Source organism: Quercus suber, unplaced genomic scaffold, assembly GCF_002906115.3.
Source record: "Quercus suber isolate HL8 unplaced genomic scaffold, Cork oak 2.0 scaffold_62, whole genome shotgun sequence".
In the NCBI taxonomy this organism is placed as follows: domain Eukaryota; kingdom Viridiplantae; phylum Streptophyta; class Magnoliopsida; order Fagales; family Fagaceae; genus Quercus; species Quercus suber.
The window spans coordinates 124,965-139,724 of record NW_027069527.1 but is presented as its reverse complement, the minus strand read 5'-3'; the positions used below and the strand labels follow the sequence as shown (position 1 = coordinate 139,724).

Below are 14,760 nucleotides of genomic sequence, written 5' to 3'. Positions count from 1 at the left end.
GCATCAACGCGGATCATATTTGCCATATCGAATAAAGATTGAGATTAGGTGGGAATCATATTTTAGATCAAGATTAGATGCGACTCATATTTGATGTGCGACAAGTGTGAAGGATGGATGATGCTGGTGAGAGGTGAGGATGGCAAAACAAAGGTCAATGATTCATCAAACCACTAGCTAGGTGGGATTCTCCAATTTGAGGGTTGAAAGGTCCAAAAGCTAATAAAAACAAGTTAGGTTTTAGGTTACAAAACCCAATTATGATTGTGTGTGTCTATGTATATATATTGATACTTCAATAGTTGCGATTTGGACGGAGGATTTGAATTATAGATATCTCAATAAAAAATACCATGAGGGGTTGATTGAATTACAAAATTATTGACAGTTATGATTGAGTATTTCAATGAAACTGTTTGTGATTAATTATGTTGATCAAAGTCAGATTTGCAAATTTTTGAACACCTTCACTCATAAAGTAAAGAAATATATAAAGTGTATTTTAAGAGTAATGTTAAGAACATATCAATTATCACAAAAGCCAACGTGATTGGTTGTAATTTGAAATAACATTACTTTCACATGGGAAACCAAAAAGTTGTACTTGTACCCATATTATTTCCATGATTAGCTATAGTAGATGGGAAAACCAAAAAAAAGCCAACAGTTCGAGTAAACGAAGAAAATATAGAAAAGGAAAAGGGCACAATTGCAAATTTGTCAAATTTTTTGAATCAAAACGCTTTTACCTGTAGATCTGCATATTATCTTCTAGACTTTGGCGCTTCCGCGTGAACATTCAAAAGCGTCCCGGCGATGGCAAAGAAATAACTAGGGTTTTGCGGACCCCTCTGAAAACACTGTCTTCGATCATGGCGTCTGGTTCGCCACGGGCGCGCATCGATCAGGTCCATCCACTTTCTAATCCAATATTGCTATTTCTCTAACCCTAAAACTCTCAACGGTCATCTTTATCCACATCCTTTCACTTTATAGGACATTCTGGCCTTTTGCCCCTTTTGGGCAAAATGATTTGCATTATGCCCCTGTTTCAAAACTATATAGGGGTGTGCCCCTATTTCGATACTCGATGACCCTAAAGCCATTTTACTTAAAATACTCGATCATCTAATAGCCGAGTTCAAGGCAGGTTCCTACCACGCTGGTCATCCAGCGTGGATTTTGGGCAATAAAATATTCCCGCTTAACTGTTTAGAACTCGCTAATGAGGAAACCGAGTTATACGCAGAATTTCAAATCATGTGAAGCTGAACCCGATGAGTGTAAGATAGAGTTATTATTATTACTCGGCTCTGGTATAATCAAGTTGCTCTAATCTATAGAAACGATGATGAGTGTTATTTGTGTTATATTAGGTCTTTGCTGGTGCAAATTTCATTGACAAAAAATAAAATTTTTTAGATTTGCTAAAACTAATATACAATTAATCTTTAGATTTGCAAAAGTTGAATATACATACGCATCATTGGTCAAAACATTAACAACAACATTTTGTATTGCACACAACGTGTAGGCATTAACAACAACGTCTAATGTTTATGGTCAAATTTGAGTGTTAGTATTTCATTGTCGTGTACCACCTTATGCAACATTACATTATTTACCAACAGTTAATGCACACTGTTAACTTGATCATTTGACGTTATTGTATTAAGCGTCAATGTCTGGTTCTGGCAACCCACAACTCTATAGGCCACACAATGTGTTCACTGCTATGAGTCGGTGCTGGGTATTGGAAGATGAGTTCAACTATCCAATCAATCTGAATCTACGAAATAGTGGTTATGTTCACAATACTATGAGACAAGAGTGGGCTTGGTTATTTCGTGAACAGCAAATGTTTTACGATGAGTTAGTTGGTTTAAAGTTGCTAGTGCCCCGGTTGCTGCGTCAACTGTTTACCATTTGCGGGTCCAAGTTCCACACTTTGCAATTGCTGCATATCTGACACGCATGCAATCATGTTAATATACCGTTGACCACAAGCAGACATTAACAAAGTTCGCTGGACTTGCAATTATTAACATTTGTAATTTCCACAGCCAGGACTTACGAAAAACATAGAACTTGTTTCAAAGGGAATATAAGTTAACCTTATTACATATTAACTATGAAAGTATCAAAACAACTAACAAAAAAACTAAAATGCAGCTTTCGGCACAAAACAACATTTGAAAAGATAAGGATATTTAAAAAATTACAAAATGGTGGGAACGTAAAGCATTCAAGCTTTTATTTTTTTATTTATTAAGTTTTGGTCCCAAGGGAAAGGAGAAAGGGGAAAAGGAGGGACCCCTTTCATACAACATATTCCATATACTTTGTTCAATATACTTTGTTCCAAGTTTAGAGAAAAATCTGAATACAGAAAAATCTAACAAGCAAATAGCAATCACAGCTTAGAGTCTTCATTCGATATAATTTGTTCCAAGTTTTTATAATATTCTCTATTCTATAGTTGGCTATGCTATCTGTTTTGTAGTGTAGTAGCCTTACGTGAATGCCAGGTTCTGAAATACAATGGAGTCGATAAGGTTTCACAAACATATTCCATATAACAAAAAAAATTGAGATTCTAGTACTAGCAAAAAACCATAACATAAAACAGAACTAGGAACAAATCCTTCTTAAATACATTATGAAATTCATGAGTCCAAATGATAGAGTAGGATTACAATAATTCTATGAAAACTAAAAAAACTAAGCACATGATAATCACATCACCAACGGATAAACACATTAAACAAAGAGCTGTGATTTAAATCCAATGTAAAGTTTTACAATATGGATAAATTAGGTCAGTTCCAAGGGGGAAAAGAAGCAGAAGAAGGTAAGAGTCTAGTTCCAAACTTATGATTACAACTCAATATCTCTATAAACATGTTAAAAAGTCATATTTCAGCTTTTGAACATATATTCCCAATCAGCAAATTTCTTACACATGCAACCACATAAGTCTAATATGCATTCATTCACTGAAAGTCTGGCAAAGAAGCACAATTTAAACAACTGACATTAATTTTTCCAATAATTTGAGCCCAAGTTCTATTCATCGGGAGAATCGGGCATAATTTCATATTTTCTTTTGACAGCTAAAAGTTAGCATTATTAGAGTAAGGACAACAATTCAACATCTGAAACCCCATGAAAGGTTGTAAATGTGAATCTTACTCAAAACATCACAATGAACCCAGCAAATTTCCATATTCTCTTTAACAAAAATCAGAAAAAGAGAAAAGTAAACATCAATTACAATGACAAACACATTTTGGATACATAATACAAAAATTATGTTCACAAGTCAAAATAATTCATCAAAACCTGACTGAAATGACAATAGATATACATGGCATTTATGAGTTCAAATTAGTTCAGTGACTGTAGATGTCCATTATGTGCATTTTATGGTCTGTGTGTATATATATGCGTGCATATCCATTACACACACATTATATCTATTATAATAACTAGTCGCAAACCTGCGCATTGTGCGAGATAATTTTTTTTTAAGGTGATCTTATTAAATATATTTGGGGTAATAAGTAATAACACTCTCCCATTGTATTTATATTAATAACAAAATATTTTAAATTTATTTAAGAATCTATTTATAAATGTTTAATAATGGTTAGTAAAGACACTTCACATAACTTTAGAATTAAAATACAAATTTATAAAATACCAAATCATTTGAAATGACAAATCTCTCCATAACTCATTGGGAAAAGAAAAGGGGGAAAAAAAAAAAGCAAAAGACATTACTTAATATTTTGAAATACGCTTTAATTTAAAATTTTAAAATAAGAGAATTTAATTTTAAAACTAAGGATAATTTTGGAACCTATCTTAAGCACAAGCAAGTTAGTACACAATATTTTAATAATAATTTCACAAAGTTTGGTCAAACAAATGTAAAGGATGAAAATATTTTTTCCTTTCAAGTTTGGGGTAGAGTGTCATTTCCTCAAATTTCAAGAAAGGAGAATGTAATTACCCCTATATTATTATTATTATTATTATTATTGTTGTTGTTGTTGCTATTGTTGTTGTTGTTAATAATTGATTTTTCATTTTCTTTTAAGTTAATAAAAACCTTACATTTACCTTTTTATTTATTTATAGAATATACATTTTTTTAACCTTTACATATCTTTCTTTTAATGTGAATCTTTACATTTACCATAAGTAAACTTTATATATTCCACTTCTTTAGATGTGTAAAATCATAGACTACTACTTCATAATAATAGTAGCTAATTAGTTTTATCACTTTTTTTTTTTCATAATTTCATTTATAATGTTTTTTACTATTTTCATATATTTACTGGCTAATGATTTTCATAACAGAGATGTCAAATGAGATGTAGCATCATTTAATTTATTAGATTTTTAAATGTAATTGTGTATGAAGACACACACACACACACACACACAAAGTTAAATGAAATGTCAAAAATGGGATTTTAAAATTTTCTAACTTTATTTCTTATGTAATTTCTATTATTACATGAGAACATCTCCTTTTAGTTATGAATTAGAGTTTGATTAGTTTTAAGTTTAAATATATTGCTATGATTGTGTTTAATTATTGATTCAATTTTTTAAGTGAATGTAACAATTGATTTTATTGCACTATAAATTTTTTAATGTTCTCAATATTGGTCATATTTATTTTTTATTTTTACTTCTCCTTACAACCTCTTTGTTTTCCAATTAATAGTTACTAATTGACTTTTTTTTTTCTTTGCCATCTCTCTCTCTCTCTCTCTCTCTCTCTCTCCATAAGCAACCTACTGTTTTCCAAAATTTGATGATGATTTTATTGCATTAAATATGCATTTTAGTTTTTTCCATAACTATTCTTTATACTATATTTGGTTTGATATCCTTATTATTATTATTTTTTTCATTTAGTGTTTCCCAATTGGTATTTGTTTTGTATTATATTTTTCCTTTGATGTATTGAGTTTGAGAATGAGTGTGTCCCTAGTATTACTCCACTTTATGAGGACACTTTTATTTATTGAATTAAGTATAATTTTTAATTTTTAATTTTTTTAAATAAAAAGGAGAGAAAAATATAAATAATTTAATGATATGGAAGATGTGGGGTGATGAATAGTGATATTAAGGTAGAAGGTAGTGAGAAGATGAAAAGATAAAGGTAAGGAAAAAGCTTGGACAAAGTGTAAATGTTAAAAAAAAAAAAAAAGTACAATTTTTTAAGGATAATTTTATTGATTTGAATTTAAATAAAATATTCCATGTTTAATTATTAAAAATAAAAAAGAGAGAAAATATAAATAATTTAGTGATGTGGAAGATGTGATTGAATTTAAATGTTGAATAACATAAGATGAGAAGAAAAAAAAAGTAAAAAAAAAAAATATATATATATATATATAACAATAAATACCAATAAAGAGAACAATTGCACATAAAAGATTTTTGTTTTTTCTCATAACTCCAATTAAGATTGATGGTTTTTTCTTTTTAATATGTGTTTTTGTATTGTGTTTTTTTAATTTCCCATCAGAAAGTCTTTTCTTTCCCCTTTATAATTTTGATTGAATTTTGGTTTGGATTAATACTTAGTTGTTTTTGGAAATAGGAATTTGAATATGCCTACCAGTTTTTTGACTAATAAATTATTATAAAATCTATTTTTTATTTCTTTAGTTTTATTTTAATTTTGATTAAGTTAACATTGTAATTTTGTGATGGTTTTTTATTATTATGATAATTTCCTTATTCCTTAAGAGATGAGTTGTATATTAAGCAAATGTAACACACTACAACAAAGTTAGAAGAATATGGTTCACCTTAAAAATTATTAATGAAATACACACAAAAAAAAAATATTAAAATGATATATTTGTAGAGATAAAAAGATTTTAAAAAATAAGTGTAAAAATCCTTTTTTTTTTTTTTGTTGAAAAAAAAAACAATGCTTGAAGTAATTGTTACTTTTTATATATTACACTTCATTGCATAATATTTATATTCCCACACATTGCGCAAGTCTGTGGCTAGTTTCCTATAAAAACTAAATGATTCTACAGGTCTTCTATTGGGAATAAATTCTAATCTTAGGTTGCTAAATGCAAATGTAGTAGAAACATGGTGAGAGAGAATAATGGGTTGTGCTCATAGTTGGTGTAATAAGCATGTGATATGATTGTGGGTTTCCTTTATAATAGGATCTTTTGTTACTCTTAGAGCAAACAAAATGACGCCCTTATCCCCACCCAAAATGTTTTCCTATAATGACAAGCTTTATCTTTTAACCTCTAAGAATTGCAATGCAATGGCCAAATGATATGCCCCTTTAATATATTGTCTCTAATCAAATAAACAAAGGCTCCTATCCCCTTTAGGTACAGGTTTATATGGAATTCAATTGTTTTCAATTTTTTCTTTTCTCTATAAGAAAGAACCATCAACCTTAACTAACCAAAAAAAAAAAGGAACCATCAACATTAATTAGAGTTATAAGAAAGAACAAAAATAGGATAACATTTAACAATTAAAGAGAAAAAAAAAACAATTTAAAAAAAAAAATCTAAATGGCATTAACCAATGTGGAGTTTTAAAGAACTCTTGGTTTACCTAGAATATAATAAAGAAAATAAAAATGAGACTAATACTAATTCTAGGAAACATATATAGAGAAATAGAAATAAGGATGCTAATTAAAGAACATTGGCAATACCATCAATCCCGTTTGAAGCTTAATCATAGCTCCACTAATTTGTTGACTTTCAACTTTTGGCTGGTATATATTTAGGTGTTCTCCAATGCCGTAAAATTCCTTATTGTCTGGTTTTACTTGAATTCTAGTAAACTACCCGATTAAATTAAGTGAGAAAATGAGCATAATAATTCTAGTGTAGAAAAAAAAGAAAAAGAAAAAAGAAATAAAGAATTCCCAAAGATTAGTAATTTGGCATAAATAGAAGAATGTATAAACAAATTCATCGAAACATTGAGAGAGAAAGAGAGAGAGAACCTTTTATTGAATTCCGGCAAACTACCAAATTAAATTAAGTGAGAAAATAAGCATAATGATTCTAGTGTAGAAAAAGAAAAGAAAAGAAAAGAAAGGATTCCCCAAGATTAGTAATTTGGCATAAATAGAAGAATGTAGAAAAAATTGATCAAAAAATTGAGAGAGAGAGAGAGAGAGAGAGAGAGAGAGAGAGAGAACCTTTTTTTTTGTGGGAGAAAACCATGCATAGAATAGAATAGATAGTTACAAATTTATAGTAAGAGAGTGTGAATAAGAAGAGACAAAATAAAGGAAGGTAAAGAGAAAGAAGAATAATAATATTTATGTAGAGGGTAGTGGGGAGATGAAAAGAAGAAAAATAGTATTTATGTAGAGGGTAGTGGGGACATGAAAAGGTAAGGGTGGAGAAAGGTTGGAAAAATGTAAATATTAAAATAAAATAAAAAGTAAATGTTAAAAACAATTATAGGAAAATTGAAAAGAAAATGTTAATGAGGTGGACGCTGATGTGGCTCAACTGGAGCGTAGCAACAATAAATGCCACGCTTCAGCTTTTAGATATATATAGATAACTTAACAAAGTAGAAGCTTGTAAAAGACAGTAAGTTTGAAGTTCATTCTTATTATGAAGCTTTGGATGGGTAGTTTCCATACAAAAGCATCTAGCAAGTCGAGGTTCCTACAGATGGTTGCTTTCTTTATGGATAATTTGTGAATAATTTGTGGAAGTGTGACATGCACTTTCAAACTATGTAAATTAAAAAGCAATTTTCCCTAATAATGAACATCATTGTCATGCCAAATGAACACCCGTACCCAAAACCCAGTTCAAAACCAAACCCAGCAAAGCTAAAACAGCAACGATAATAATGAATAGAGATAACTCTAACAGAGGAAAACTTAATAAGCCACACCCACACTCAAATCAGAGTACATGCACAAGCAACACATAACTCAGATTAAATGCAAAGGGAAAAAAATTTGAACTCAGCATTTACAAATTACCTTAATATGTTTCTAATCCTTTAACTCTGAAGATGGATTGGGTTCAGCTTCGGCGATGGTGAGGGCTATGGTGAGAGTGAAAAGTGTGGGTTTGGATGTGGGTTAAGGTTGAGGTTCGGAAAGGGTATACTGAACGGTTTGGTTTGGGTACGGGTGGAAATAAGAGAACTTGAAGATGAAGATGCGTTGAACTGAGGGTAGCTACTGATCGAACTGAGGAAGGATGAAGACAAACTGTTTGGGAGACAGATTGAGGAAGGAGGAAGACAAACTGTTTAGGAGACGTTACATTCAAAATGGGATTATATTCTGCGTATAACTCGGTTTCCTCATCAGCGAGTTCTAAACAGTTACGCGAGAATATTTTATTGCCCAAAATCCACGCTGGATGACCAGCGTGGCAGGAACCTGCCTTGACCTCGGCTATTAGATAATCGAGTATTTTAAGTAACTCGGCTTTAGGGTCATCGAGTATCAAAACAGGGGCACGCCCTTTATAGTTTCGAAAAAGGGGCATAACGCCAATTATTTTGCCCAAAAGGGGCAAAAGGCCAGAATGTCCTCACTTTATATCACTCAAATTTCTTTTGCTAACGAAGATTACAAATCGAGAACTAGGTTCGCTCTTGAATTAAAACACTGCGCTAAGAATTTTGATAAATTTGAAAATGCCATGACAAATTGTCTGGTTGCTGAGTAAGAAAATAATATTTACATGGAATTCAGTTGCAATTTAACGTTGGATGCTTTTCTTTTTCGTTTTCCACACTTTCTTGGTAGCCAAACGGGGTTTATTTTAGTTCTCCCAGTTTCTCAGTGACCACTCATTTGGGTTTGCTCTAAAATTATTGCATTCTCAGTGACCACTCATTTGGGTTTTTATAGTTCTTTGCTTCGAAGAAACGGAAACCTGTATCACCTGGTTTAAAGTCTGGTAGAAGTGAAAAGATCTGAAAGGTACCGTAGAAGGGTCTCCAAGTGCCAAAGGTACTCTGGACAATTACTTGGTGACTTCAGAGGATGACAACAACAATGCAAAAGCGTCCCATACAGCTCGTGATTCATTGTCTAGGCTAGACGCGGTTAAAAGAAATTTGGCCTTTGAGATTAATAATTCTTCCAAGGATGAACAAGTGCGGCCCTCTTCACAGGTACAATTGCACTCTAAAGCAGTTGAAGTGGCTAATAAGGAAGCATTTCGAGAAATACCCGTGGTGGACGATGTTTCAGTTGGAGGTCTTGCAGAGGGTTACTCAACTTCTGCACAAGCTGTTGAGAATCCAGAGCTCAAAAAGTTTGCTACTAACTTTTTGTCTTTGTATTGTAGGTACTATACAATAACTTTCAGGCACAATTTTTTATATGTATCTTTGTTGTTACTTTTTTTGAAGCATTCTTTCCAGTAGTGGCATTTGGGATGAAGTTGTTGTGCTGTTCCTTTACTTTCTGTTATTTATTCTGATGCTTTATTATATGCAGTGAGTTTCAATCAAATGTTAAGTCAAGGTCAGAGCTAGAAGTGAATAACCATAAGAGACATTGTAGTCCATCGTGGCTGGACGAGAAGTATAAGACATCCAAGAAGAGGCACTGCAACAGTAATCAGTCACTTTTAGAATGTGAAATCACTTGTTCCAATAAGAAAATTCCTAAGGATATGCAGTCTGTTCTTGTTGATAAAACCATGAGATCTATTTTTGGCTCTTCTAGAGAGGTAAGGTGAAGTTGAAACTACTCAATTATGAATCTTATAGTCTGGTTTTACTGATTCAGTAATCTATTATTTATTCTCACTATTGTTTTTCATAGGTAGGTTGCTGATGGTAATGGTCCCATTGAGCTTCAAGCCTTCTTGAAAAAATGCAGTAACACTCCTGAGTCATCTGTAAAAATGAAAGAATTCTGCACACTGGCTTTGTTGATGGTTAAAGCATGTGCTCATGAAACTCCCAGGTCAATGTGTGGAAGCTCTGTATTTTCATCAGGAGAAGCTTTTTGGAATGAAAAAATTCAACTTGCTGATGGTTTGTGTGATCCAATGATTGACATTTCTGCTCAGGCTGCCGAAGAAACCAATATTTCAAAAAGCCAATGTAAAACCGTGAACTCGTGCAGTTTGAGAAATGGAATCTGTCATGACAAGTCAAAGGAAACATCAAACAAGGGTGAGAACAGAGTATGGCATACAGAATTAATTACTTCTTTGGGGTCATTGGGGAAGCATACAAAAGATCTAGATAAAGAAGTATCCCTACTTCCTGTTAAGCATCTTGACTTTTCATTTAGGGACAAAAACCTAGATGAAAGTACCCCGCACTGTCCTGTAGATGGTTCAGAATGTGCTTCTCATAGAGGTGGTGCGCAATCTGAATGTGGTTCTGTAGGTCATAAAGGGCTAGAAACTGGAAATACATCAATTCGATGTGACAAAGTTCAGACAAATGAAGAGATGCATGAGGGAAAGGAGATGACATCTGTAGTTGCTTTAACTAAAAGAAAGGTGGATTTATTGTGTCCAAATAATGATTGCATGACATCTAAGCCACCTGTTATTGAAATCAAGGATTCAAATCACATGACATCTAATTCACTAGTTAATGAAGTCAAAAATTTAAATCTTGACTATGAATCGGATGGAGCAAGTACTCCTTCAAGTTTTGTGCCACTTGAAGATCGTTTAGATCTAAATCGTTGACTTCCATCTGAAGTATGCGGCATGTATAGAAAGAAAGGAATTTCGAAATTGTATCCTTGGCAGGTAACTATAAACTCTTGGTTTGCTGTGGTGGTTGATTGGATTATGGCATGTGAGGAGATGTGGTTGGGGTTCTAGACCATGGTATTTTATTACCATGCTTGCAATCACATTATATATTATTACCGCCCTTGCAATCATGTTCATGTGCTTTAGTTTTTAAGATGTTGTAAGTTTAAAGCTATTTGGCATGGATACTTCTATATGGGACCTGCATCCTTATGAGTAGTGGGGACAATCACTTCTTGGATACTCATCAATGTGTGTGATTATTTGATAGGCATATGCAATTACCAAATTTAAAATGTAAAATTTGGACAATGCTTCTTGGATACTTTTGACACTTGTTACATACACCTTCAATGTTATGATATGGCCATTTTGAGGACTTGGAGAAAACAGTTTCAGACCTCAAAATTTTATTTTTAAAGACTCTTCTAGATTGGGTTGTAGTGTTAGGCCGTCATTCTTTCACTTCAGTTCATGATTTATTTTCAGTTCATGGGTTTTTGGACTGTTGTACTTTGTCCTTGATGTATACTCACTGTATACTCAGGTGATACTTTTCTTATTTTTATAATATATTTTTATTACTTATAAAAAAAATCTTGCTGATGGTTTGTGTGATCCAATGATTGACATTTCTGCTCAGGCTGCCGAAGAAACCAATATTTCAAAAAGCCAATGTAAAACCGTGAACTCGTGCAGTTTGAGAAATGGAATCTGTCATGACAAGTCAAAGGAAACATCAAACAAGGGTGAGAACAGAGTATGGCATACAGAATTAATTACTTCTTTGGGGTCATTGGGGAAGCATACAAAAGATCTAGATAAAGAAGTATCCCTACTTCCTGTTAAGCATCTTGACTTTTCATTTAGGGACAAAAACCTAGATGAAAGTACCCCGCACTGTCCTGTAGATGGTTCAGAATGTGCTTCTCATAGAGGTGGTGCGCAATCTGAATGTGGTTCTGTAGGTCATAAAGGGCTAGAAACTGGAAATACATCAATTCGATGTGACAAAGTTCAGACAAATGAAGAGATGCATGAGGGAAAGGAGATGACATCTGTAGTTGCTTTAACTAAAAGAAAGGTGGATTTATTGTGTCCAAATAATGATTGCATGACATCTAAGCCACCTGTTATTGAAATCAAGGATTCAAATCACATGACATCTAATTCACTAGTTAATGAAGTCAAAAATTTAAATCTTGACTATGAATCGGATGGAGCAAGTACTCCTTCAAGTTTTGTGCCACTTGAAGATCGTTTAGATCTAAATCGTTGACTTCCATCTGAAGTATGCGGCATGTATAGAAAGAAAGGAATTTCGAAATTGTATCCTTGGCAGGTAACTATAAACTCTTGGTTTGCTGTGGTGGTTGATTGGATTATGGCATGTGAGGAGATGTGGTTGGGGTTCTAGACCATGGTATTTTATTACCATGCTTGCAATCACATTATATATTATTACCGCCCTTGCAATCATGTTCATGTGCTTTAGTTTTTAAGATGTTGTAAGTTTAAAGCTATTTGGCATGGATACTTCTATATGGGACCTGCATCCTTATGAGTAGTGGGGACAATCACTTCTTGGATACTCATCAATGTGTGTGATTATTTGATAGGCATATGCAATTACCAAATTTAAAATGTAAAATTTGGACAATGCTTCTTGGATACTTTTGACACTTGTTACATACACCTTCAATGTTATGATATGGCCATTTTGAGGACTTGGAGAAAACAGTTTCAGACCTCAAAATTTTATTTTTAAAGACTCTTCTAGATTGGGTTGTAGTGTTAGGCCGTCATTCTTTCACTTCAGTTCATGATTTATTTTCAGTTCATGGGTTTTTGGACTGTTGTACTTTGTCCTTGATGTATACTCACTGTATACTCAGGTGATACTTTTCTTATTTTTATAATATATTTTTATTACTTATAAAAAAAATGTTATGATATGGCCATTATCAATTTTAAAGTATATAGGGACTGTGATTGTGTGTGAAGACATCAAAGAGATTAATGACATATGTTTACATATGTGATTGACTTATGAGTGCCTGTGTGGTTAAATTACCGAGTGTGTAACTAACCCAAAAGAAATATTTGTTACTGCAAGACATCCATTTAAAGAGATCAATAGTTTTAAAACTCCGCATGGCATTTAAAAAAACAATTTGGAGGTCCACTTGGCGCATGAGGTAAACTTTAGATAATCCCAAAGATGGAAGCACAAAACAAGTTCTTAGTAAACTTGAGGCTTGCCTCCATTGATACAGGAAATCATCCCTTTATCATAGCACAACAAATGGAACTCCAAAAAAGCCTCCCATGACAAAATTACATAAGCCTAGTGTTCAATAGAAAATGGAGGGTCAATAATATAAACCAAGAAAGAGTGATTGATAATGAATTTCCTTTTGGAATCAGAGAAGCCACTATAACAAGAAGCATAATTACCTGGTCAAGAGCAGATAATTGCATAAAACGTTCATAATGCAGTTCCCAATCTGGCTCAACGTCAACGTTTATTGGTGTTACCATGTAAACTAAATGCAAATCAGATGCAAGCACAAATCCTTCTCTTGCCCTTGAAAGATCATCCAGCACAATCTAGGGAACCAAACATAAGCATTGAATCAATATCAACAACAAATTTTTTCCCAGAAATCAACATTACTTATTGCACAAAGAGTAAATCAACAGTAAGGAAATTAAATAAAAAGGAAAATAATGAAAATAGAAGACGCAAATTTTTACAAGTGATTCTTCTGGGCAAAGAGAACTGCCAAAAGCTGCTCGTCCAAGTGGTGTGGTACTGTATAACTTAGTATCATCATTCCATTCAAGAAATTTTCTGTGGCACAACCACCGAAGAGATTCCTGAGCTGATTTCACCACATCTTGAAATGGCTAGGTGGAATTCAGAAGAGTACACCGAACATATCGATGAATATCATTAGCAGTTTGAACAATCCCACCAGCCACAACTTCTAAAATGGCATGAGTCATTCCATTCATATCTACAGATAGACAAGAATGCAATGGTGGACAGCTTTCATTAAGAAGTACCATCATTCTTTTTATTTCTTCCGGTTTGCATAATAGTACCTGGTAAGGTAAAATCATTAGGGGAAAAAATCAGCATCTTAATATAAAAGCAGTGAATTATGTCCTCACTGAAATACACCAAAAAAGTAAGTCAAATATGATAAAAAAAAATAAAGGTAATAAAACAATAACAAGCATCAATCAATTTGACATTTAAAAAGACAGTCAAAAATAATATAAGCAACCAGCAATCATCCCAGATAACAATAAAAAATAAGAGGTGCCTGGACTAAAATGAAACATAAAACAGGAACTAAAAAATCAGACATACACTTTCCCCTTTTGTATCTATCCCAGTCCGACCAGCCCGACCAACCATCTGTTTGTACCTTGTCCCATCAATAAAATCACGACCAATCCTGGGTTGTCGAAAAATGACCCTCCTAGCTGGTAAATTAACCCCAGCAGCTAAGGTAGATGTAGCAGTTAAGACACGTAAAAGGCCTCTGCGGTAGCAGGTTTCAACAATCTCTCTCTCCTCAACCTACAGAAAAGATAAATAAACATCCAAACCTTTAAAAGTAAGGAAATCCCACAACTATCAATGACCAAGGAATCCCCATTAAAAATTATTTTAAGACAATCAAAAGACAAAGAAATCAAGTATATACCATGAAAAATAATGAAAGATACAGCCCCAACAAAATAAATAAATACCGTGAGGCCAGCGTGGTGATAGGCAACACCAGAAGGGAGAGTTTCTTCCAATGTAGGATCCAGTCCTGCTGGACTCCTTCGCAAGGCATCAATAGCTGAAGCAATATCCAAGAACTCACTTTCATCATTACGAACATTAATAGAAAATCTTTTGAGGAACTTTGAACATGCCTTACAGTTGATTCACATCCCTTTC

At 33.0% G+C, this 14,760-nt stretch overlaps 1 protein-coding gene across 2 annotated transcripts; it reads right to left on the bottom strand.

Annotated features, from left to right (window-relative positions):
• Positions 1 to 11,401: 11,401 nt before the first annotated feature.
• On the bottom strand, positions 11,402 to 14,754 carry LOC136067177 (helicase and polymerase-containing protein TEBICHI-like). Of its 2 annotated transcripts, none has more exons than XR_010628696.1 (5): positions 14,565 to 14,754; positions 14,179 to 14,391; positions 13,557 to 13,907; positions 13,257 to 13,409; positions 11,402 to 11,513 (listed from the first exon to the last, which is right to left on the bottom strand). XR_010628696.1 is itself a non-coding variant. In XM_065772673.1 (5 exons), the coding sequence occupies exons 1-3, from the start codon at positions 14,699 to 14,701 to the stop codon at positions 13,710 to 13,712; spliced, it is 594 nt and encodes a 197-aa protein (XP_065628745.1). In that variant the 5' UTR covers positions 14,702 to 14,754; the 3' UTR covers positions 11,402 to 11,513; positions 13,257 to 13,409; positions 13,557 to 13,709. The 2 variants fall into 2 exon arrangements, 1 of the variants encoding a protein (XP_065628745.1); XM_065772673.1 differs by having other exon boundaries at positions 14,519 to 14,754.
• Between the last annotated feature and the right edge of the window lie 6 nt (positions 14,755 to 14,760).

Coding starts and splice junctions, on each gene's coding strand:
- LOC136067177 (XM_065772673.1), bottom strand. CDS start 14,701: ATGTTCGTAATGATGAAAGTGAGTTCTTGGATATTGCTTCAGCTATTG. Junction 14,392..14,518: donor ATCTTTCATTATTTTTCATG/GTATATACTTGA, acceptor TCTTTTCTGTAG/GTTGAGGAGAGAGAGATTGT. Junction 13,908..14,178: donor TAGATACAAAAGGGGAAAGT/GTATGTCTGATT, acceptor TTACCTTACCAG/GTACTATTATGCAAACCGGA.